The sequence below is a fragment of the Sphaerodactylus townsendi genome, linkage group LG08 (assembly GCF_021028975.2).
Source record: "Sphaerodactylus townsendi isolate TG3544 linkage group LG08, MPM_Stown_v2.3, whole genome shotgun sequence".
NCBI classification, from domain to species: Eukaryota; Metazoa; Chordata; class Lepidosauria; order Squamata; family Sphaerodactylidae; genus Sphaerodactylus; species Sphaerodactylus townsendi.
In genome coordinates, this window is record NC_059432.1 from 19,932,961 (window position 1) to 19,955,097 (window position 22,137).

The window sequence follows — 22,137 nt, forward strand, 5'->3', positions numbered from 1 at the left end:
TGTGAAACAATACTTAGCGCTAACTAATAGAATTATAATATACTGTGCTAAATTACTGGTGCTCAGATACTAAAATGACCAAGTGCCCAAAAAACCCCCTACATATATAAATATATAAATATTTTGTCACAGCTTTCAAATTTTTCATTCTGAGAAATCCGAGCGTCCAACTAAATGATGTTAATTGTGTGGATGAAACCAAACATGCCGACGGTTTGTCTAGTGAACTGATCAATGATGGTTTAATTACTGGTGGAGGGGGAGGGGAGGAAAAGATCCCACCAGTACTTAAAAGGGGGTTATTTTTTTTAAAAAAAAAATCTGTTCCCTCCCCCCCTCTATTTTGACAAAATGAGACTTTGGCTGTCACAAAATAAATCTTCTAAGACCTGAATAATGACATGAACGTTTTCAAAGCATGCTTCACTAGCTGTTTCTAAGAAATATAGGCGTCGTTTAAAACGAAGAAAGAAGAGTAGAAGACAGCACGTACAGATGACAAATGACAGAATGAGAACTACGGGAAGTCACTTCACAAGCAGTCACAACAGTTCATGCACTAGGATCAACAAGTTGAAAGTTTTACAAACTAGGCTGGATCTCCACGAGGTGAGCCAAGAGAGCTCCAGAAACCTGACTCCCTTCATTCTCACCAGTCCTCTCACTCCTCCTCCTCTCACTGTCGGCTTTTTCAATCTTTGATTTTAAAGATGCTGCCTCTGTTCTCATATCTCTAGCGGGCTTCGAGGTAATGGAAGGCAGGAAAACTTGAGTGGCTTCAGACAAGGACGTGTTTCTGGAGGTACTGTCTTCTTCTTCTTCTTCGTCCTCGGACACCTCTGTCTGCATCTGCTTCTCTTCGTTGGACAGACGATCCACCAGCTTTAAAGCCTCACCACTAATTCCCTTAAAATATTCAATAGAATGTTTACATACCTCCCTAAGCTGGCTTTGCTTCACTCTAACTGTCGTGGTTGTCATGGTGGCAGATCTTACCTTTAATGGTAATTTGGAAGGAAGTGGTTTGACTTTGCTTCTCTCTAGCTGCTCTTGGTTTTGAGGTGTGGGTGTCTTTCTAGCTACAGCTAAACTATGCCTTTGTGTATTTTTAACAGGAATCTTAGACCTCACTTCTACATGTGCAGAAGAACTGTTCTGTTTCCTTTTGTCAACTTTACTCTCCTGTCTGACTCTAGGCACTTTGCCAGCCTGGCTACTGGTCTGTGGGATGGCTTCTTTTGCTGAGGTAGCCTTTACGGGAAGTTTTGATCTTGCTCTATTCCCTAGCGGCTCTGATGACTTCTGCTGTCCTCCGTGTATTTTTTGCTTACAATGTCCTTGTGTTGCACCTTTACCGTTTCCTGACGTGTTTTTTGTTTGGTTAGATTTTTGTGTGGGATGCTTGGATTCAAAATGTTCATTTAGCACTACTTTACAGGTAACACTATTGGTGGGTGTAGTGGGTGGATCCAAATTGTTGTTGTTATTAAAATTATCTTTTTGGAAATCATGCTTTTCTGTTTCCCTACTGTTTGTCTGGCTAAGCGTAGCTGGACTGGTAACCTCTGCTACAGGTTCACACTCTAACCCCTGAACACCTGATGTCATAGATTCTATCTTATCTGTCACTTCTCCAGAGCCATCTTTCTTCAGCGTCATGGTAGAGGCAGAAATCCCCATTTTAATAGGTGTCCGCAATTTGGGATCAACTTTAGAAGCATTAACAGCTGTTGATGGTTTTTCCAGTGAGCTACTATCCGGTGTTGCTTCTGTAAAATCTCCACCGGCCTGGGTGATGAGCTTATGTTCAATTGCTGGTGTTTCTACGTCTCCCTCTAGAGTTTTTTCTACCATTTTGTCCCCTGAGTGTGGTTGTGTGATGGCAGTGATTTTATTTTTATCCCCTTCCCCCTTGTCCCCTGACTTCCCTTCAGAAGTATGCTCACCAATCTGAAAAAATTGGAGTCTCTCTTCAACAAAATCCCTCTTGCTCATGTCAATTGCGCCACTGCGAGTCATCTCAAACATCTTCCCTTCATGAAATGGGAAGGGGTTGGGCTCACTAGTTGGAGTACTTTCATCTGTTGGCGTTCTGGCTGGAGTTGTATCGGGCGTGGTCGCTTGAGATCTATCTTCTACTCCCAGGCCAAAAGGCTTAGCCTCATCATCCCTTGATTTAGACTCAAACACTTCATCATCCCCACGGTTACTGGACCAAGGGTCAAAATCTAGACTTTTAGTAGCTACTGTCTTAAAGGGTGTTGCAAACTCTTCATCTACTTTGTAACTGAAATAAGAGTCAGGAAACACAGTCCTGTCAGGGTGTCTGCCTTCCAAAGTAAAAAACTGGGCACCTGACTTCTGCTCAGTCTTATCTGCAGTTTTTTCAGAAGTCGGGCACTTCAACAAAGGTTTGCTTTCTTCAGTACCAATTTTCCCTTCTTCCTCAATAACTTCCAGCTTACTTTGGCTAAAAGACCGATCAGTCTGTTTCAAGATACCTTCCGTAGCCCACATGTCTTTTTTGGTTTCTACTGCGGGACCTGCGAGCTTAGGATCACTCTCGGTTAAGCCATCATCTTCATCTTGGAGATCATAGCCATCGAGAGAGTCAATTTCAGTCGCGTCTGTATCATGGGAGAATTCTGCAGTGGTGGCAATGGAACACTCAGTCACAGACTGGTCATTGTTCCCGTTTTGCGCATTATCGTTCTGGGCGGAATCAATGCCGAGATCGAATTCACTGGTCTTCCCAGACTCCTTCTTCTCCAATGATCTACGCTTCAAGGCTTCCTTCCGGTCCTCTTCAGCGTCACTTAATTTAAACATGTACCTTTTAATCGGAACGGGCTGATACAAGGATTCATCGTCACTGGAGTCACTGACATCTTCTCCTGGCAGAACAGGAGAAGGTGGCTGTACCCTTATGACTGGCTCAGCCAGCTGACACTTGTCATGCTCATCTTGCAGGTTCACCTCTATCATCTCCATCTCACTCTCGGAAGAGTGGCGCTGCTTGTCTGATTCGATTTGATCGGCATCTAATGGAGGAGGAGGCGGGAATTCGATGTAGGCAACCCTGTTCCCCTTTGGCCTTTTATTAGAATCTCTATCTAGGTTATTGCCAATTTTGGGTGTCTCTACAATGACCTGTTTTACAGAGGCTGGTTTAGCCTCTGCTTCCTCCTCTGACTCTTCGGAAACTTCGGGGATAGGACTGGGTTGGCCCGGTATAAAAGCTATTAGCGAGTCAGGCGTTTTAGAGGTAAACTCATAGCTGACTTCTTCCGAGCTAGGCGTTTCAGGGGTTAATGGGCTTTTCCCAGAGCTATCTATAAAGGACACCTGCTCTAATGTGTCATCTTCTGGACTACCCTGTGGAGAAGGAAGCTGTTTTTGCTGCCTGGTGGTATAATAGCCTCCCCTTGTCTCTTGCACGGTCTTACACTCCTGGCTTACAATTTTTTTAATAGTTCCTTGCTGCATTTCCTTTTCATACTGCCTCCCTACTTGAACAAAACTGACATAAACGGGTAACGTTTTTATCCCTTTCGTGTCCTCAGTCGTAACTGCTAAGGGGGTGGATTTCCCCAAATTACCACAGTGATTTGAGTCAAAGCCCCTTGCGGAAGACTCTTTTCCTGGGCTAATTTCTAACGAATCAGGTGATTTACTAGGAGATAGCTCTGCATCCTCCACAGGAGGACTTAACTCGACGCAACCATGTTGCTTACTGCTCACCTTACCGAATTCTGCTTGCCTATTTCTATTTTGCTCTGCATAATCAGGCGGCCTCACATTTCTTTCCTTAACTATACTGGCTTGGGACACTTTAGCTGGCAGTTCACGGACTGTGTCTTTCGGCTTCTCGTGGATGCCCTCAGGAATGTTAACTGATAACATTCTTTTTTCTTCTGAAATCCTGACTGGGATGTGGGATGCAGTGAACAGTTCCTTTTTCTTGGGAGTTTTCTCCATCACTTCACCGGGGCATTCCCCTTCTCTGACCAGAAATTCTCTATACAGGACTTTTTTGGAGGGAGATTTAACAGTCACTTCCTTCACCTCCTTTGAACGTGATCCGCTCGTCGACACTCTGTGCTCACGCTCTGTCACAGTGATAAATTCACCAGCTTTGCCCATGTCTTTAGGCTCAGGGTGGGCAATGTGATTTTCTTTCACCACATCTTGAATGAGAACATGGGAAAGTTTTTCTTTCTGCGCTTTAGGACTTGACGTTCCAGAGCTTTCCCATGTTCTGTAGATCTTTTTATCCCAGCTCCCTTTTGACAGCGTAGCGTCTGAGCTCAAACTGTACGCCAGACCTTTCGCCTTCTGATCCGTCAAACCATCTGTCACATTTTTACTTGGTGTTTCAGTTCTGTGTTTCAGCGTGTCTGAAGCAGCAGCATCTTCGATAGCTTTCCCTTTACTCGGGACGCCATCTTTTAACTTGACAGCAGAAGCGTCTCTCTGCAGCGTTAGGTTTCCATCAGCGAGGTCTACCTCTTTCGCGTGCTTTTCCCGGGCATAAAACTGGTATACTGGGAGCTTGCTGTCCTGTAATTTTTTCACGGGGATTTTAGAGTGAGCGTCCTGCTTTTTATCATCTTGCGACAGTTCCTTACTCTTAGAGCCTATACTCTGTTCAAATTTCAGCCTAATAGAACTGAGTTTGGATTGCTTCAGTTGAAAGCCCGTTGCTGAAGACTCAGGGGCTTTACTCTTCTGAGCCATTCCTCTGTGCTCCACCGACGGCTTGCAGTCTTCAACGTGCTGCGTAAGAGCCCTTCTCTCAGGGCTGCTGGGCAAACTAGCGGCTCTTCTTTCATCAGTTTTCGGGAAGCACTTCCTGTCAGGGCTGTATGGTCCTCCTTTACTCCAGTCGTCCTTTGAACGTGGCAGGCCAGTCGTGGTCACTTTCTCAGGGCTGCTGCTAGCTGAACTATGGCCTGAGTGAATCCCTTTCCCGTTTCTTTTCTGTTGCTTTTTCTCTGGTGATTGGAGTTCGTCGTTCAGTTTTTCTGTTTTGTCCCGGAAGAACTGCGAGACTTCCGTCAGCTTCTCTTCTGCCTCCTTAACAGTCCTGTCCACCCTGTCTTCATACATCAACTTTTCTCTACCTCTATCTAATCTGTTCTCAGTAAACCGCATCCACATGGCTTGCTTGGGGCTACTAACATCTCCGGTATAATGTAACACTGTCACTTTATCATAATGATCATCTTTGGACATTTTACCTACACCATTTTCTGACATATCTTTAGAGATTTTGGTGAGGATTTCTTTTGGGGGGGCTGCAGCTACTTTGTCTCTGAATCGCTTATCAGGCCCCTGCAAGTCTGAGCTAAGGGGTAGAACATGGTCAGTAACTGATTCCTCAGTATCAGAGTGAGACACATCTAGCTTTTCTGAGAGAAGCATTTTCTCAGCAAACCTGTATGACTCCCCTCTTAGTTCTGACAACTCGTCATCATGATACTCTACTGAGTGCTGACTCAAAAGCTTCAGTGTTTTGTACGAGTCATCAGACATAAGTTGGGCAGAACTAGGACGACTGTCTTCTTCCTGAGACACAGGAGTATTTACTCTAGAAGATTCCAGATAGGAAGGAAGCGACTCTTCGGCCGTAAGCTCTTCTTCTTCTTGCTGACCTTGTTCATCGGAACAAGGCAGAGAATCATGCTTTTCCAAATCACCCCGGGGTAAGTCTTTCTGATAAACATACATTTCTTTCTCTGGATGTTTTTTTGTTTCTCTAATAATGACTTCAGTAGGCTCAGCCTCATTACCTTTTTCGATATGGACCTCTATTATACGCTCCAGTTTGGGTTTCTTTTTGCTGTCCTTCTCTGCATGTTGTGGTGAAATTTCAGTTGACTTGCTAACGTCTGGTGTTACTGAAGACTTATGTTCAAACAGACCTGCGAGTTCTTTGGAAGGATCACGTCCTGACTGAAAAGCTTTCATTATATCATGAACAGACATTGTTTCCTCAATTCTTTCCGAAGAGTTCTCAGGACACGGAGACTTATGGTAGACCATTCTAGTCGTGGTGGTAATATGAGTCTCTTCTTTCACACGGACACCTTTGCCGAGCGCACACTTGTGGTCATCATCTTCGGAGTTAGCTTTCATTTGAAATGCTTTCATTTTTTCTTTGATAGATGCACCGCTTGACCTGGGTTCTAGCTCCATAAGAGTCGGTTCCACTTTTGTCAATGGTGGCTCTTCTGCTTGTGATTCGGGAATCTCTTCTGAAGAGGGTTCATAGCTGTGGATAACATGAACAACCTCCGTTCTCGTCTCTGTAATGACAGGCGGGATGGGCACATCGTGGAAAAGAGGCTTTGGCCCTGTGCTCTCGGCACTTTGTGGGGCTGAAGGTGTTTTCTCACTTCTTGTTTCAAAGCCGCTGTCAGACAATGGGCTTTTGTCTTGGTCATGTTGGGAAAAGTCGTCTGGAGACTCTAAAATGGTGTCAGTTCCAAAATAGGAATCCGCAATTTTGCACAACTCTTTCTCTGACGTGGACGGCCTCATGGAGGCTGGAGGCATTTTTAGCTTATGTTCTGTGGCTGGTTTTAAAACTCGTTTTTGTCTCTCCTCTCCTTCTCGTTTCCCCTCTTCGAATTTGTACTTTAAGCTGGCCAGTGAACTACTCCCAATGTCATTGGTCAAATAATCAATTACTTTGGTCAAGTTATAATCCTTTTCAGATACGGCCTTTGCTTTAATTTGCATTTTTTCAGGAATAGTTATAGGAGGATATATCATGGGCTGCCGTCTCGCTTCATCAATCTCATCTGTACTGAACTCTACCCATTCCTCCTCAGATGCGTGTCCTTTATCATTTTTTGATAGCTTGGCAGATCCTTTTTCTAAACACACATCTTTTTTCAGTATCTCACTAACTTTGACTAAGTCCTCTTTTACTTTCTCAACAATTTTAAAAGGTTCTTCATCATCTATTCTACCCACTTTTGTTAGTTCTGGCTGGAATGCCTTGTCCTCCATTACATCTGTCTGCAATATTGCTGTCATTCTTATTAGGTCCTCCTTCATCTCAGCCACATCTTTTAAAATCTCCTGACTAGAGGATAAAGAAGATGGTGCGGACAACTTAAGAGCAGAGGGTGCTAAAAACAAGGACGATTTTATAGGAGACAGGTTTCGGTTAAAGTGAGGCTGTGTGCGTGTCTCTGTAGTCAATGTTTTAACAGGCGATAACAACGCAGCTGCTGATTTTGTAAGGGAAGATGACTCTGGGAGCTTCTTCAGTGCTGGTTCAGACAAAACATTGACTACAGAATATACTGGCACTGTGATTGTTGATGACGTAACTGACGAGGTAGTTGCTGATATTGACCCAAGAGATGTGTATAGTGCCCCTGTAGAAGAAGTTCTTATTGACTGAAAGGCGGACGGACTCGAAGACACAAGCGACCTGAGTGGAGAAAATGGCATGGCGGTAGTGGTCGGAAACATTTTCTCGACTGTATCGGCGGCTGTGACAGCAGCACAACTTGCAGAGCTGGCTGCCGCAGTGATCTTGTCTTGGAATGTGGCCGAGGTTTTGGATCCATTGATTAAACTGGCAGGGGACGGATATTTCAAAGGTGACATGGACCCATTAACCATGGCTATCTCTGTATGCCCAACTATGTGTTTCGCAGGGGATGAGAGGGATGAAGCCATCGTGACCTTAGAGGATGAAGCAGCATCAACTGCTGACTTAGCAGGAGACACCACTGATTTTAAAGGTGAGGATAAAAGCGGTGATGCTGATGTGATGATTGATTTAAATGGCAAACTTGAAGAGTACATGTTAATGTTCGATTTGGGAGATGCTGGAGGCGTCATGGTAATGGATGATCTCTCCAAAAGAGACCCAGCTGTAGTCACTGGAGATGTCCGAGAGGGGAAAGCAGAATTGGATGCCAGCCCTTTCAAACTAGTGGTTTCCGTTACTGCGGGAGCTCTGATGAAGGAACCGGAAGAGACTTGGATGTTATACGGAGACGGGGAGATCACTGTTTTTATCGGCGAGGCCATTGTCCGGAACGATCTAATTGGAGAAGCTACATCACTAACAGATTTAACCGAAGATGTAGTGGAGGCTCCTAGTGTGGATTTTATTGGCGAAGCAGAAGAAACAGACCATATTGATTTTAATGGGGAAGCTGTTGGAGTGTTAGAGGAAGAGCTTGATAAAGAAGTGAAGCCTGACTTGGTTTGCCCAGGCACTGTGATTGGTGCTGTGGTCCATGACTGATATGGTCTCGCGGGAAAGAATGGCTTGTATGAATAGGTAGCAGGTAAGGGTCTTGCGGCTCCTGCACTTCGTTCAACTGTTTCTTAAATTGTTAAACCAAAAGGAAAACCAAACGTAAAAAATCAACAAAAGTGATTGGAAAAACAGAGAGACCAGAGAAGAAAAATCGGTCAGTAAACGTTGTAATATTACAAAAAAGCAAGTACAACTGTTTGTATGAGTTAGGATGAAGTAGGTAAAAATTAACAGCTAGACATAAAGGGGGGAAAAAATAGGAATGAGCCACATAATTATGGATGATCCGAAATGGAGAAGGAAAGAAAGAAAAAAGGCAACATGAAATGAAAGACAGAAAAAAAGCTCAAGGCAACCAAGTCTGCAAACAAAGTAAAGAACAGAAAACACTAAGAAGGAGTCCATTGTGGTCCAAAGTAATAGCTGCAATCAAAAATTCTTCTCTTACTTCCTATTGACTTTCTGATGTGCTAAATTTGAAATTTTAATCTCCGATCCATCTTTTTTTGCCTGTTATCTTTGATTTGTGCAATTACTTGAAATTGTTTGCTGGGAAATTTCTATCCTATTTTTTAGCAGAACGGTTCATACTCTGTATAGTTACAACCTTCACAAAACAGTAGAAAACTTGTGCCAATGATATTGAGTCGCTAAAGTCTGTTTAAAAAACCACTCAAAACTATTTCATGCAGCACCCAAAATACCTTTAAAGTGACAGGCAATAGATGTGCAAACTGTGAAGCAATGGGGAAAAAAGTCCAAATCTCTCTCTCCCATGCACATTTCAGATATGCTTCACTCTCACAAAGCCAATAAGAGCAAGAACTTTTTCTGACTTGAGGATTTTTTTTTAAAAAAGAATAAGGAATCTGTTTTGCATTTATTGTCTTTTTCATGCGGTTTTTCCTTGGTCAAACTTAAAACAAAAAAATTCACATGAAATGACTTTAAGAAGCATTTGTCATACATAAAAAAAATGAGAAATACAATTAATGGGGAAACGTGAGCAAGCAAAGCAACCAAAACTTTTGAAAAACTTTCTTCATGCACAGTTTGTCATGTCAGAACAAGCACATGGAATAAAAACAGTTTGCATGGTGAACTACGCAGAATACTGCAAAATGTTCCAAAAAAATCTTTCCACAGGAGGCATTTTAGAAGAAGAGCACACTTTTTCTACAAGATGAAGTGTCTTGGTACCTTTTGAGGACAGTTTGCGTAGCAATTCAAAGAAAGCCCTATTCAATTTTGGCGAACTCAAAAGGTAACAATGTCGAACACACTGGCAACCTGGCAAGGACAAATCTGCAAATTGTGGGTATTCTCAAAGTGTCCAGTTTTCACAGGCTCCTCAGATCGTGGGGGACTGGTATAGTTTGAAGCTGCTGGCTGGAGCCGTCATGTTATGTTAGCCATAACATGACCACATCAATATTTCTCAATACAGGAATGGCATTCAGAGCCCCAGTTTGTATGATATTAGTGGTGGCCCTCACAAGATGGAATTGGTGGGTTGCCCCTCTTCTCCACTACATGCCTCAAAGATTATACGAGTCTGGCCCTACCACCGACCAACTGCTGATCACAGAGAGCTGCATTAACACCATTTCTTTCATTGTTTTCAAAGGAGAAAGAAATAGTGTGAATGAGTCACACGTTCTCTGAAGAGCATAGAAGGTGGAGGGGAATTGACGGCTACCACTCTACTGATTGAACCAGGCAGAGTTCCTTCATGATGAATGATTAAATGATAAAAAAACTAAAAACAAACTAAAACCAAAAAAACCAAACCAAAAAAATAATAATTGAAGGCACAAGCTCTTCACTTGGAAGTTATAACTGGAACTAAAATACCTTCTCTCCACACCTTTGTTTGAAGTTATGTTGATAATATTTCAAACCAGTTTGGTCCGTTTTTAGGCGACCAATAATTCACTGTGAAAGAATCAATGTACAACTTGTATTATCCTAATAAAGTAATGCGAACATACAACCTTTCTAAGAGTTGTTCAGCGTACAAAGGACAATTATTATTATTATAATTATAAACATGCTGGATGAATATATCAATGGAAAAAATTAATGCCTGAGATGGATACTTCCTGCACTGCAAAAAAAGAATGTTAGCTCCCATGTCCTATTATTTCAACTTTTGCAAGATCAAGAAATATGCAAAAATAAAATGAAGTGATATTCAAGCCTGGGCGAGTGAGAAACTCAGGGATTTGGTTTTGGGTTTTTTTTAATACTAAATGATATGCCATCCCCAATTGCTCTGTTGGCTTCACGAGGTCACATGGGGAGGGCGGATGTCATTACTTCCTGCTTCGGATGGGAGGAATGATCCCAAGAGGTGTAAATGCATCACTGGCTTCTTCCATGTGACCCTCCAACAGTATGAAAGAGGTGTGGGATGAATCCACAGGAGAGTGGCAACACTATAGCTAGTGAACCATAGGAACAGCCTCTAAGTTTTTACCTAAGAGGAAGTATTTCTACAAGATCCCTTTTCCCATCCCATATTTAGTATGTGGTTTCTTTGCTTTGTCATAAGAGTTACTTTGAAAAGAAAAACATTATTATGGCCAAATTTCAAAGAGCCATGGGAAGTAGCTCTACATGCACAAGGTGGAAGTAGCTCTACATGCTCAAGGTGGCGTATTCTGCTTGGAACTTTCCCCCACCCCTTTATGGAAAAATGCTTTTGAACTGAAGAGTGTTTCGAAAGCTCTTTGTGATATAGCATAATGTTGTTGTCAGGTGTTTAAAGCAAGGAGGAGGAGGAGGAGGAGAGGGAAGAGAAGAAGAAGAAGAAGAAGAAGAAGAAGGAGAAGAAGAAGGAGAAGGAGAAGGAGAAGGAGAAGAAGAGAAGGAGAAGGAGGAGAAGAAGAAGGAGAAGGAGAAGAAGGAGAAGGAGAAGAAGAAGAAGAAGAAGAAGAAGGAAGAGAAGGAGAAGGAGAAGGAGAAGGAGAAGGAGAAGGAGAAGGAGAAGAAGAAGAAGAAGGAGAAGGAGAAGAAGAGAAGGAGAAGGAGGAGAAGGAGAAGGAGAAGGAGAAGAAGAAGGAGAAGAAGAAGGAGAAGAAGAAGAAGAAGAAGAAGGAAGAGAAGGAGAAGGAGAAGGAGAAGGAGAAGGAAGAGAAGGAGAAGGAGGAGAAGGAGAAGGAGAAGAAGGAGAAGAAGAAGAAGAAGAAGAAGAAGAAGAAGAAGGAAGAGAAGGAGAAGGAGAAGGAGAAGGAGAAGAAGAAGGAAGAGAAGGAGAAGGAGAAGGAGAAGAAGAAGAAGAAGAAGAAGAAGAAGAAGAAGAAGAAGAAGAAGAAGAAGAAGAAGAAGAAGAAGAAGAAGAAGAAGAAGAAGAAGAAGTGTACAAGACTGTGCTGGAAACATCATGCATCAGCCCAAATTGTTCTTTGCATCCTGAGTTACAACACTGTCCTGAAACCATCTGCATATGAACAGCCATTCTTACAAATAAATTTCCATGGTTTGTGGACATGGGGGGATTTCTCAGGATCATGTTTTTACATGCTGTTTGCAGTTATCAAATTAGCTTGATCCTCTGAAGTTTCTCTGGGTGTTGAGTGTCCCTGGCCTTTCAACAAATGACCGCCAACTGGTCAGAATGAGCTGATTACCTTGTGAATGGGCAGTCAATAGGCCACAATTTCTTGCAACCCCTCATGGGGTTTTCAAGGCAACGATACATTCAGAGGTGGTTTATCACTGCCTGTCTCTGCGTAGCCACACCAGACTTGCTTGGTGGTCTCCCATCCAAGTGCTAACTAGGGCCAACCCTGCTTAGCTTTTGAGATCTGATGAGACTGGGCCAGCTTGGAGCATCCACGTCAGGGTCAACTGGCAAGGGTCATCTCAGTTTCAAAAGTGAAAAATCAATAATGCTAAATGTATTGTTGGAGGATTTCATGGCCGGATTCAACTGGTTGTTGTGGGTTTTCCGGGCTGGGTGTCCATGGTCTGGTAGATCTACTGGACCATGGCCACACAGCCCGGAAAACCCACAATAATGCTAACGTCTTTGGAGAAGATAACAACTCAATATATTTTGTAAATATAAATGCTATTGAAGTGCTATGTCCAATGAGGCAACTAATCCAGCCAGCAGCTAAACTATGAACTTTCCAGAAAGTGTTAAATATTTACCTTAACTAGATTAGGAGTCAGGAAACAGTCCATTAACATACTTTTGGTATCTACAGGAGGATCACTACTTTTCCCCTTCCACTCCCACGTGAATATTTCTGAGTATTGTTTAAACTTTGAAATAAATACCTTGACCAGAGGTGGAGCTTGGGGGCAGAGCCAGTATGAAGCTGGACCAAGCCAGGCCAAGCCAAGTCCAGCATTGAACAGGCCCGTCCTGGTCCTGAACTCCATGTGGAGTTCGGACAGGGCGAGTCCAGATAAACACTAGCTGGTTCAGCATTCAACTGTGCTCCTGCCCCCAAACTCCACTTTGGGGGTGGGATGCAATTGTGAGGGAGTGGGACAGCCTGGCCATGCCCTCCATGTGATCTGCCCAAGTGGCGCCTGGGGCAAGGCGAGCCACTGTGCTTGCCCTGGGCACCATTTCAGGCAGTTACGCCTCTGTCAGTGACAATTTGCTGGGGATTTCCCAATTTGTTAAGGCTTAGAAGAGCTCCTGAATAAATGGACTGTCATTAGCCGCTGAATCAGGCCTTTCAATGGCATCCACTTGAGTTCTGTGTTATCAGAGCAGCAGAAAAATTACCGCTGCAAAAAACCACTCATGTTGCTCTGCAATTGTAAGAATTAGTCCTGTGCTCAAGTCTCCACGCTGAAGATTGCTTTCCCCTTCTCTCAGACCTCCCCTGCCTATAATATGAACAACATAGCAGATGCAACAGCAGCTCACAGAGGCGGATTCCGCACCTGCCCCTACAGTGGCTTCCCACCGGCATATACAAGGCCGGTGGAACCCTGGGGCTGTTTGCATGCTGAGGTGTGAGTGGGCTCAGAGTGGCCGGGGCAAGTGGAGGTGAGACGCCTCCATTTTCTTTCCCCACACTTACCTTCTCTTGCTGTGGAGCTCTGCAGAGACAGGGAGGCATGCCCATGCTGCCTGCTGACCCCCGGGGGTCGAAGGGAAGCGTGGGCGTGCCTCCCTGTCCCTGCGGAGCTCTGCAGGGAGAGAAGGTAAGTGAGGGAAAAGAAAATGGAGGCGGCGCCTCCAACCCGGTGCCATTTGTATGGCACAGGTTGGGAAACGCTGTTTCCCAGGAAAACAGCATTTCCACCCCAGTGGGGAAGGGGGGGGGGAGCACAGCGCTGCCTCGATGCAGAGGCAGCAGCCGTGTGAACAGCGCCCCTGGAACAGCAAAAATATTGTTTCAAGGGCGCTGTTTTAGGCCCGTGAGGACTCCGCCAGAGCTAAGAAACTTTGAGCTGAGCCGCTTTGGTGATCTGCAGTGCACGTTGGAGAGCCCATGATATTGTGCAAATTGCTGTGTGCATGTGGATAGGAAAAATCTCTGAGCTGCTGTGCTCTGCCCCACCAAAAGATAAAAATGCAATTCTGTGTTGTTTGGAGGAAGTGAAAGCAGTGCACTTCCACTGTAGAAAAAGAATCCCAATATTACAATGGCTGCCACGGATGAAACCACCTGTACCTCTGGAATCCCTTGGCCTATCACAGTGGTTTTAATTGCATGCTGCTCAGAGGCCCCTGAGGATTCTCCCCACTAATTGACTTTGAAATTCAGACTGCCTGATTTTTCCAAAATGGCATCTGTGGGTCAAAACGTCTGCATCTCTGGAATCCTTGGGCTATCACACAGAGGCGTAGCTAGACTAGAGTGCGCCTGGTGCACACTCTGGCTTTTGCACCCCCCCCCCGCAGCCCCCCTCGCACCCCCACCCCACTTACTTTTAGGAAAGGAGAAGGCCAGAGAAGAAGGCCAGAAGCCTGCCTGCGTTACCTGGGCCTGGTGGGAACTACATTTCCCAGTAGCCCCTGGGAAATGTATTTCCCACTAAGCCCAGGCAACGCAGGCAGGCTTACGGCCTGCTCCATTCCTAAAAGTAAGTGAGGTGGTGCGTTGCAGGGGGGGCGACATGGGGGGGCGTGGGGGGAGGGGAATTTTTCCACCCCCCCACGTGACTAGAAATGGTGCGTCTGGTGCGTTGCGCACCCCCCCATCCCCTGGTGGCTTCGCCACTGCTATCACAGCAATTTTAACTACATTCTGCTTGGGGCCTCCTAGGGATTCTTTTCCACTCATCAGTTTTCCAAAACTCAGATCTTCCAATTTCATCATTTCTTTCTGGTCCCCTAAGATGGCTAACACCTGCTTTTAATACATAGAAGATCCAGGAAGTGGCTGTGGAGTAATTCAACAATGAGGTCCTTTCTTTCTGTGAGACACAGTATAGCTACAATGATACGCTGTTCACAGAACGAATGCCTCCTGCGAATGAAAAAGATGACCCACCCCCTTAAAAGTAACAGATGAGCTGACTTCGTATGTGAAAATGTTTCAAATTAAAGTTGAATAAAAACTTTTAAAAGATGGCACATCTGGCAGAATTGCATGTCTGGCCGTAAGAAACGATGTTATAGAAACTGAAATGGAAGTAACAGTCATATATACATGCATGCAGTTCCCTTCCACTTTCACTCTTGTAATCTATGGCCCCTTCCGCACACGCAAAATAATGCATTTTCAAACCACTTTCACAACTGTTTGCAAGTGGATTTTGCAATTCCACACAGGAGGCTTCAAAGAGCACTGAAAGCAGTTTGAAAGTGCATTATTCTGCATGTGCGGAATGAGCCTTAGTGTTTTGCCTGCCAACATGATCCTCTCCTGTGTGAAGCACTGCAACAGTTTGATTTAACTACCTTGTTTTGTTTTTTTTAAAGTGTAGCAGAATAGCCCGTCTTTTTTTTGCTATGTAAAGAGAGGCGACAGATTCTACACTAATCATCCTTTTATTCTGTGGAGGGCATGTAGTTTCCTCTGCCTGAATTTCCCAAGTTTTCTGTGCTCAGAGGAGGTCATGGATAATTGGAGAACTTCACCTAGCCCACCAGGACTTTTCTCAAATGACACCAAAATACAACATTTATAGAAAAAATGTCTCTTCTTGTGAAAAAACCCGATTCACGGTATTAGTAAATTTGTTAAGAAACTCACTCATTCCAGGCTCGGTCAGATAGCTGTAGCGCTTACGTAAAGCAAGGGAGACAAAGTTCTGTCGGTGGTCCGTTTTCTCGGCCTGTAATAAAACAGACTTCTTTTTGGTACCTTCAGAAGCACGGTTACCAACGACAGCACGTGGTTTTATTCTATTTCATTCATGCATTTTACCAAACATTGTTCACAGCAGTGTTCAAAGTAGGAGTGTACTATCAGGTACTTTGGATCTGAAACAGTATCCAACATTTCCTGTGTACTTTTGGTTGGAAATATCTGGTTGGAAATTAAACAGGGAATTTTGGACACAGTTTTTGGTCCAAAATATCTGTATGCACACCCCTAGCAGAAAGAATTATTCAAGCTATTCATTCACAATAAAAAGAAGAAATCTACCTCCCTTTCACACCTTAGGACTAGGGTCCTGATAAAATTAGGAATTCACTATCAGTTTCTTCAGCATGGCCAGTTGGCTATGCTGAAAGGGGCTGATGGGAATTGTAGTTCCTGAACATCTGGAGAGCCGCAGGTTCCCTACCCCTGCCTTAGACACAGTTTTTGGTCCAAAATATCTGTATGCACACCCCTAGCAGAAAGAATTATTCAAGCTATTCATTCACAATAAAAAGAAGAAACGACCCATCTTCCCCTTCACTTAGACTGGGACCCCAGGTTTCAGATAAATTAGGGTCCACTCACAGTTTTCAGCATGGCCAATTGGCCATGCTGAAAGGGGCTGATGGGAATTGTAGTTCCTGAACATCTGGAGAGCCGCAGGTTCCCTACCCCTGCCTTAGACACAGTTTTTGGTCCAAAATATCTGTATGCACACCCCTAGCAGAAAGAATTATTCAAGCTATTCATTCACAATAAAAAGAAGAAACGACCCATCTTCCCCTTCATTATTTAGAATTTGTAAGCTTTTCCAGATAAAATTAGGACCATACTATCGCTTTTCTACATGGCCACTTGGCCATGCTGAAAGCAAATATGTAATTGTAGTTCCTGAACATCTGGAGAGCCGCAGGTTCCCTACCCCTGCCTTAGACCTATATCTTGAACAGTACCCATAGAAAGTAAAATGGGCTATGGATCTATCTAGAAAATTGAATGGGGAACAGGGACAGTGCTAACATGTGGTTCCTCAATGTGTTTCAGTGGGGCAGCCATGTTGGTTTGCAGCAGAACAGTTAGATTTGAGTCCACCTCAGAGAATAGCAAGCTTTTGAGATTCAAAGCTCTAATGAAGTTACCTGATACATTGGATGAAGGGATTTTTGGTTCTTAAAAGCTTATCCCCTGAAAATCTTTCAGTCCCGAAGGTGCTACTGAATTTGAATCTAGCTGTTCCTTGGTTTTGTAGGCTAGCCTGAGAGACTGGATGGCTTGAAGCCAAACAATGCATTTACCTCTAATCTGGATTTACGTTACAGTCCAACCCAAAATAAGTTTTAATTTTCTCTCAGTCATTCCACCTTCCCAACCAAGTTCAAATATCCCCTCAAAAATCCCTCAGCTCGTCGCGACAGGTTCTGGGGTTGCACTCAACTGGCCCGTATTTAAAATTTGTACCTTAAGATCCACGTTGTCATTGAAGAATGGATAGAAAGGTGTCTGTTTCATTACACATGTATGCTTGGGGAGGAAGGAAAATGGCAAGTTATAAGATGTTCTTTAGCACCTAATCAGATGCTACTTTCCCTCAGAAGTTGACCTAGGTTGATGTTATAAATGGGCTGTGAGGGTACCTAGCCCAGCCCTCCCTTTCTCCCCTCATAAACAGAAAGTAGAAAGCAAATTACGGGAGTTCTGTGATAATTTGAATGTGGGTCACCCTAACTGGGCACAGCAAGTTCTGTATGAAAGGATCAGAGATATTTTGTGCTCAAGCAAGTCAGGATTTCTTCTGTTGACGTTATCTTCTAGTAGAGATGAAGGCAGTGAGGAAGAGCTGGGGGGACATAATGCCCATCCTGATCTCATTCTAGGTAAAACCCTGGGTTGAATCAAACTTTGAACAGGGTACCTGGTCATGAAGTAGACATGTATATATCCATTCTTAAGTGACACTGACTCATGTTTTGAAGACACAGATGTTAAGTCAGTAAAGTGTAACACCAAAACCGGCTTCACTACCATAGTACTTTACCAGATGTCATATCTTAGCTAGTATCTGACAGGGACATTTTTCAGCTCTGTGGGATCCTAGTGAGAATGTTCCTGAGTTTATCCATCTCAACCATGTCGCAACATGAACATCCGACCAATCGCTTTTGTTTACAAATCAGAGCGCCCGCAAACAAGGCTACAGTTACACACGCAGAACATCAATAAAGCTACATCTGAGGCGAAATACTTCTCCCCAAACTTCTCCCCAAATTGCCATGAAAGCACACAAATCACAAGGTACACCTACGTTAAAGTGAATACATAAAGGACAGAACAAAAAAAAAGGCATGGAAGGGTTTCTTTGTTCTTTAATAGGCACAAATGCAGAGATGCAGATTAGAAAGCAATTGCTATCTGGTAACAACTTGCATTGTTAATCCCTGTTGAAATTTCACAGCAAAAGGGAGAACCAGTTGTGGTGTCATGATTAAGAATGTGGGACTAGCATCTGGGAGACCCAGGTTTGAATCCCCACTCATGCCATGGAAGTTCGCTGGGGGGCCTTAGGACAGCTGCACTCTCTCAGCCTAACCTACCTCACAGGGTTGTTGTGAGGACAAAATGGAAGAGAGGAGAATGATGCAAGCCACTTTGAATTTCCATTGTGAAGAAAGGTGGGATATAAAAGAATTACATAAATAAAAATAGCTGCTGGCTTTCGTCCATATGAACTTATGGAAATGTTTGTACAACAGTTTGTGCGGTGCTATAAGATGCAGGTTCCAAGTAATTCTCATGCTTCTGCAAGAGCTTCTGCAAGGTGGATTCAGTTTCACCTTTTGTCTGCAAAACTCTACTCTAAGATAGCTTTTTGGTGTGCAGAAAGCACTCCCCGTGCATGCAAAAGAGCACATGAGAATCCAACTAGGCTTGTCAATAGGCTTGGAGAAAAAAGATTCTGCCTCCTCAATATAGGCTTAATGCGTGGAGATGGGGCACAAACAGCCATAAATAACACAAAATTTTTTATTAAAGGAGCGAGAATTTTTCTCTCCGGGCAGTTGGAAAACTTCAATCCAACCCATGAAATTCATTAACAGAGTCGTATCAGGGGGAAATGGCGCCTTGCTCTGGGCGCCCCCCCAGCTCCATGCCCCGTTCTCAGCAGCAGCTCAGACAAGCAGGCTGCATCCTGCAGAAGCTGGCCTGCAGGGAGACGGGGGGCGGGCAGGGTGCTGTGGTGGGTGACCCAGGAGGTGGCCTGCCACTGCAGTGCCCATCTGAGCTGCCTCTGCCTCTGACCCCTGGCCTCGAGTATCTGGGAAGGGAAGGAGGAAGCTCAGATGGGAGCGATGTACCACCCACAGGGATGGGGGAAGTGTCAAATGATCCCCAGGTCGGTGCGGGGTAGGAGGGGGGCAATTTTGCGGGGGCCCCGCTGCTGCGCCCGGGGTCATTTGACCACCCCTCCCCCTGTACCTCTGTGCCTGTGGGTCTCTGTTAATTAATGTTTGGTTTATTTTGATAAACCAGTGATTAAATATTGGCTTTGGTTGAAGGCTGGTAGGAGACAGGGGAAAGGACTGGGGAAAGGTTGGGATCCCTCACAGGTGTGCAGGTTCTACAAACTGCACACAGAGAACTGGATCCTATGATTTTCTGCGCTAAGTTGGACCCAGTGATACTCTTCTGCTAAGTCTTCCTTCATAGGAGAAGGACTGATGGAGAATGTCTTTTTCTAATGGAGGAAGGCTTCCTCGGATCAAACAGAGGCCCCTTCCGCACATGCAAAATAATGCGTTTTCAAACCACTTTCACAACTGTTTGCAAGTGGATTTTGCTATTCCACACAGCTTCAAAGAGCACTGAAAGCAGTTTGAAAGTGCATTATTCTGCATGTGCGAAATGAGCCAAACTGTTGAAGGAAGTCTTTTTCTGTTGGAGGAAGACTTGATGGAAGAATTCTTCACAGAATTCAGCACAGAGAAGTGGAAGTATCATGTCAGCAGAACACACGGTCATAAGCTTTACCTGATGTCTGCTGTGTTGGTATTTGACAACAAAGCATATAAATACACATAATTTGAGAGTTTAGCCATCATATTTTGGAGATACCAGAGATGTATTTCTGTTATTGTTAAAAATTCGGATACAGCAATAAAAAAGACAGTGTTTATATTACCTCATCATCTTGATCTGACTCTGTTTCCTTTTGGTCCCAAGATGCATTGCAGAGACAAGGAGTATTATAATGGGCAGCAGGGAAAAGAATATCAGGATATGAAAAGGACCGAGTCAGGGTGCACAAAAAAAAAAAAAAGCAAAGCTAATTTATAAGGCAAAGCAAAATCCAAAATGTCAACAGAAAATACATCAAATGCAAATCAACTCGTGATGCTGATAAAAGCATAAATATCTATGAACTGCAAGCGGAAGCATGAGCTGCAAACAGAGAACCCCCATCCATAGAAAAGAAAAATAACAGAAACAGAACAACACAGTAACGATAAAACTTCAAAAGCTTTCGGCATTCATGAAAACAATCAGACATAAAACAAACTTAATCAGATTGTAAGGCATTCACAGAGCCAGTGTTTCATTCTAATCAGCGAAAAAATAATAAAATAAAAAACCACCACCACCACCCCTTCCGCCCAAAGATCTGTCAACTGAAATCAAATGAATCTTGGAAGCTGTACCTTTTTGTGTGCTGGCAGAGTGATATTTAAGTTGCAAACGGCTGTTTGTGGGAGACCTTTTGTAGTCTTTGGCTCTTTCAAAAAGGATAAGCGACCACAAGGTTCTTGGCTGGTGTCTCTGATCTACAAATAAACAGATGTCCTCATGTTGGTCTCAGAAGTTTAAAGGATTATTTTTTGGGGGGTGTTTTGCATTGCATTTAATTCAACTCATATCTCTGTCTTTAAACAAACCAACAAACCCCAAAAAGAAGGGTTTTTTTGATACACCAGAGTTGGGAAAAGTATATGAAGACGGCCTGTTCAAATGCGTTGCCCTGAAATCGTCTCCCCAAAGTTTGATTCTCATCCATCCACAGATTATACCTAGTGATTGAGTTGCATAATCCCAGTAACGTCATAAACAAGGACACAGAAAGAACTTGGGTGCTGAGAGGGGTATAAGAGAAGAACATTCTAGGGGGCTCTGATCATGCCATATCAAAGCATCCCCATCCCATTTGTACAGCTATTCTCAGCTACTGGGGTGAGGATGAAGAGGGAGCAGGGAGGTCAGGAGGCCAGTAAGTTGGAATGGACTCATGGTTACCTGGTGGAACATCTCTACCTTACAAGCCCTGTGGAACTTGGTGAGCTCCCACAAGGCCCTGATGTTAGCTGGGAGGGAGTTCCACTAGGTTGGGGCCAGGGCCGAAAAAGTCCTGTCCCTGGTTGGGGGTAGCCAAAATGTCCTTGGACCGGGGGCCACCAGATGGTTATGTCCGGATGAGTGAAGAGCCCTCCGTGGTCAGTATAGGGAGAGGTGGTCCCAAGAGAGGAGGAATTTAATCTTTCTGTCACACAGGCATGCATCTCTATGTAAGAAAGAGGCAGCAAGCTTTTATTTTCGAAATGAAACTAGGGACCAATATGCAGATATATTGATTGATTTGATTGATTGATTGAATTTAGTATACTGCCCACCCCCAAAGGGCTCTGGTACAGAATAATCAAACATTAAAATCACAACAAACTATAAAACCATTACTAAACCTAAAAACAGAAGGAGACTACAGATGGCGATAAAAACTCAGTCAGAGTCAGTCAAATTCAGCTCCTTCTCATGGGGGTGGTCCAACGATGGAAAATACGGGTGGTCATCAGCGGTTACTCTCTTCCAAAAGCTCGGCGGAACAGCTCAGTCTTTAGGGCCTCACGGAGCTGTCCAAGGTCCTGCAGGGCCCTAATGATTGGTAGAAGAGTGTTCCACCACGTTGGGGCCAAGGCACTGAAGGCCTTGGCCCGAGTGGAGGCTAACTGAATCATGGAGGGGCCAGGTGCCAACAGCAAATTGGCCTCTGCAGAACGCAGTGGCCAAGTGGGGGCGTAGGGGGAAAGATGGTCCCTGAGGTTTGTATCACACATTCAGCTGTACATGCATTGAATATAACCTCATCATCCACATTATTACAAACATAATTTATATCCTGCCCTTCTGCCTTCATAAGGGCCACCAAGGTGGCTAACAAATTAAAACGTATAAAATAATATCCCATTTTAAAACCATTAACACACATATAAAGAAAAAATCAAGTGTATTCTGTACACATGTCGGACATGTGTTTACTGTAACGTGCGAACAGAGCTATGAAGGGAGGCCCACAAGAAATCTTAGTCTGAGATTCTTGGCAGCTCTAAACAGCCCTAAGAACAATTAAGGCACCTTCCTACCAAAGATGCCCACATGACTGAGATAGCAGTTTAGTAAAATTATTCAAATTAAGCAAATGAACCCAATCATGCAAACAGGAGCTCCTTTTGAACCAGGGTCCTGCACAGGCTAGCTTTGAAGCTCTCAAAAGAGTTGCTGAATTTCCACGCAAAATAT

General features: G+C 44.0%; 1 protein-coding gene across 20 annotated transcripts in view; it reads right to left on the reverse strand.

Annotated features, from left to right (window-relative positions):
* The window catches only part of ANK3 (ankyrin 3), a 129,753-nt gene that overhangs the window by 28,302 nt on the left and 79,314 nt on the right, over positions 1-22,137 (reverse strand). For 17 of the 20 annotated variants that reach the window (XM_048505111.1, XM_048505109.1, XM_048505107.1 and 14 more), the window contains 5 exons: positions 20,271-20,393; positions 19,754-19,780; positions 17,035-17,097; positions 15,463-15,544; positions 654-8,357 (listed from right to left, as the gene is read on the reverse strand). In XM_048505111.1, coding sequence (XP_048361068.1) covers positions 654-8,357; positions 15,463-15,544; positions 17,035-17,097; positions 19,754-19,780; positions 20,271-20,393 — 7,999 coding nt within the window. The remainder of the gene's footprint in view (positions 1-653; positions 8,358-15,462; positions 15,545-17,034; positions 17,098-19,753; positions 19,781-20,270; positions 20,394-22,137) is intronic. The other 3 variants (XM_048505096.1, XM_048505098.1, XM_048505100.1) reach the window with 3 other exon arrangements.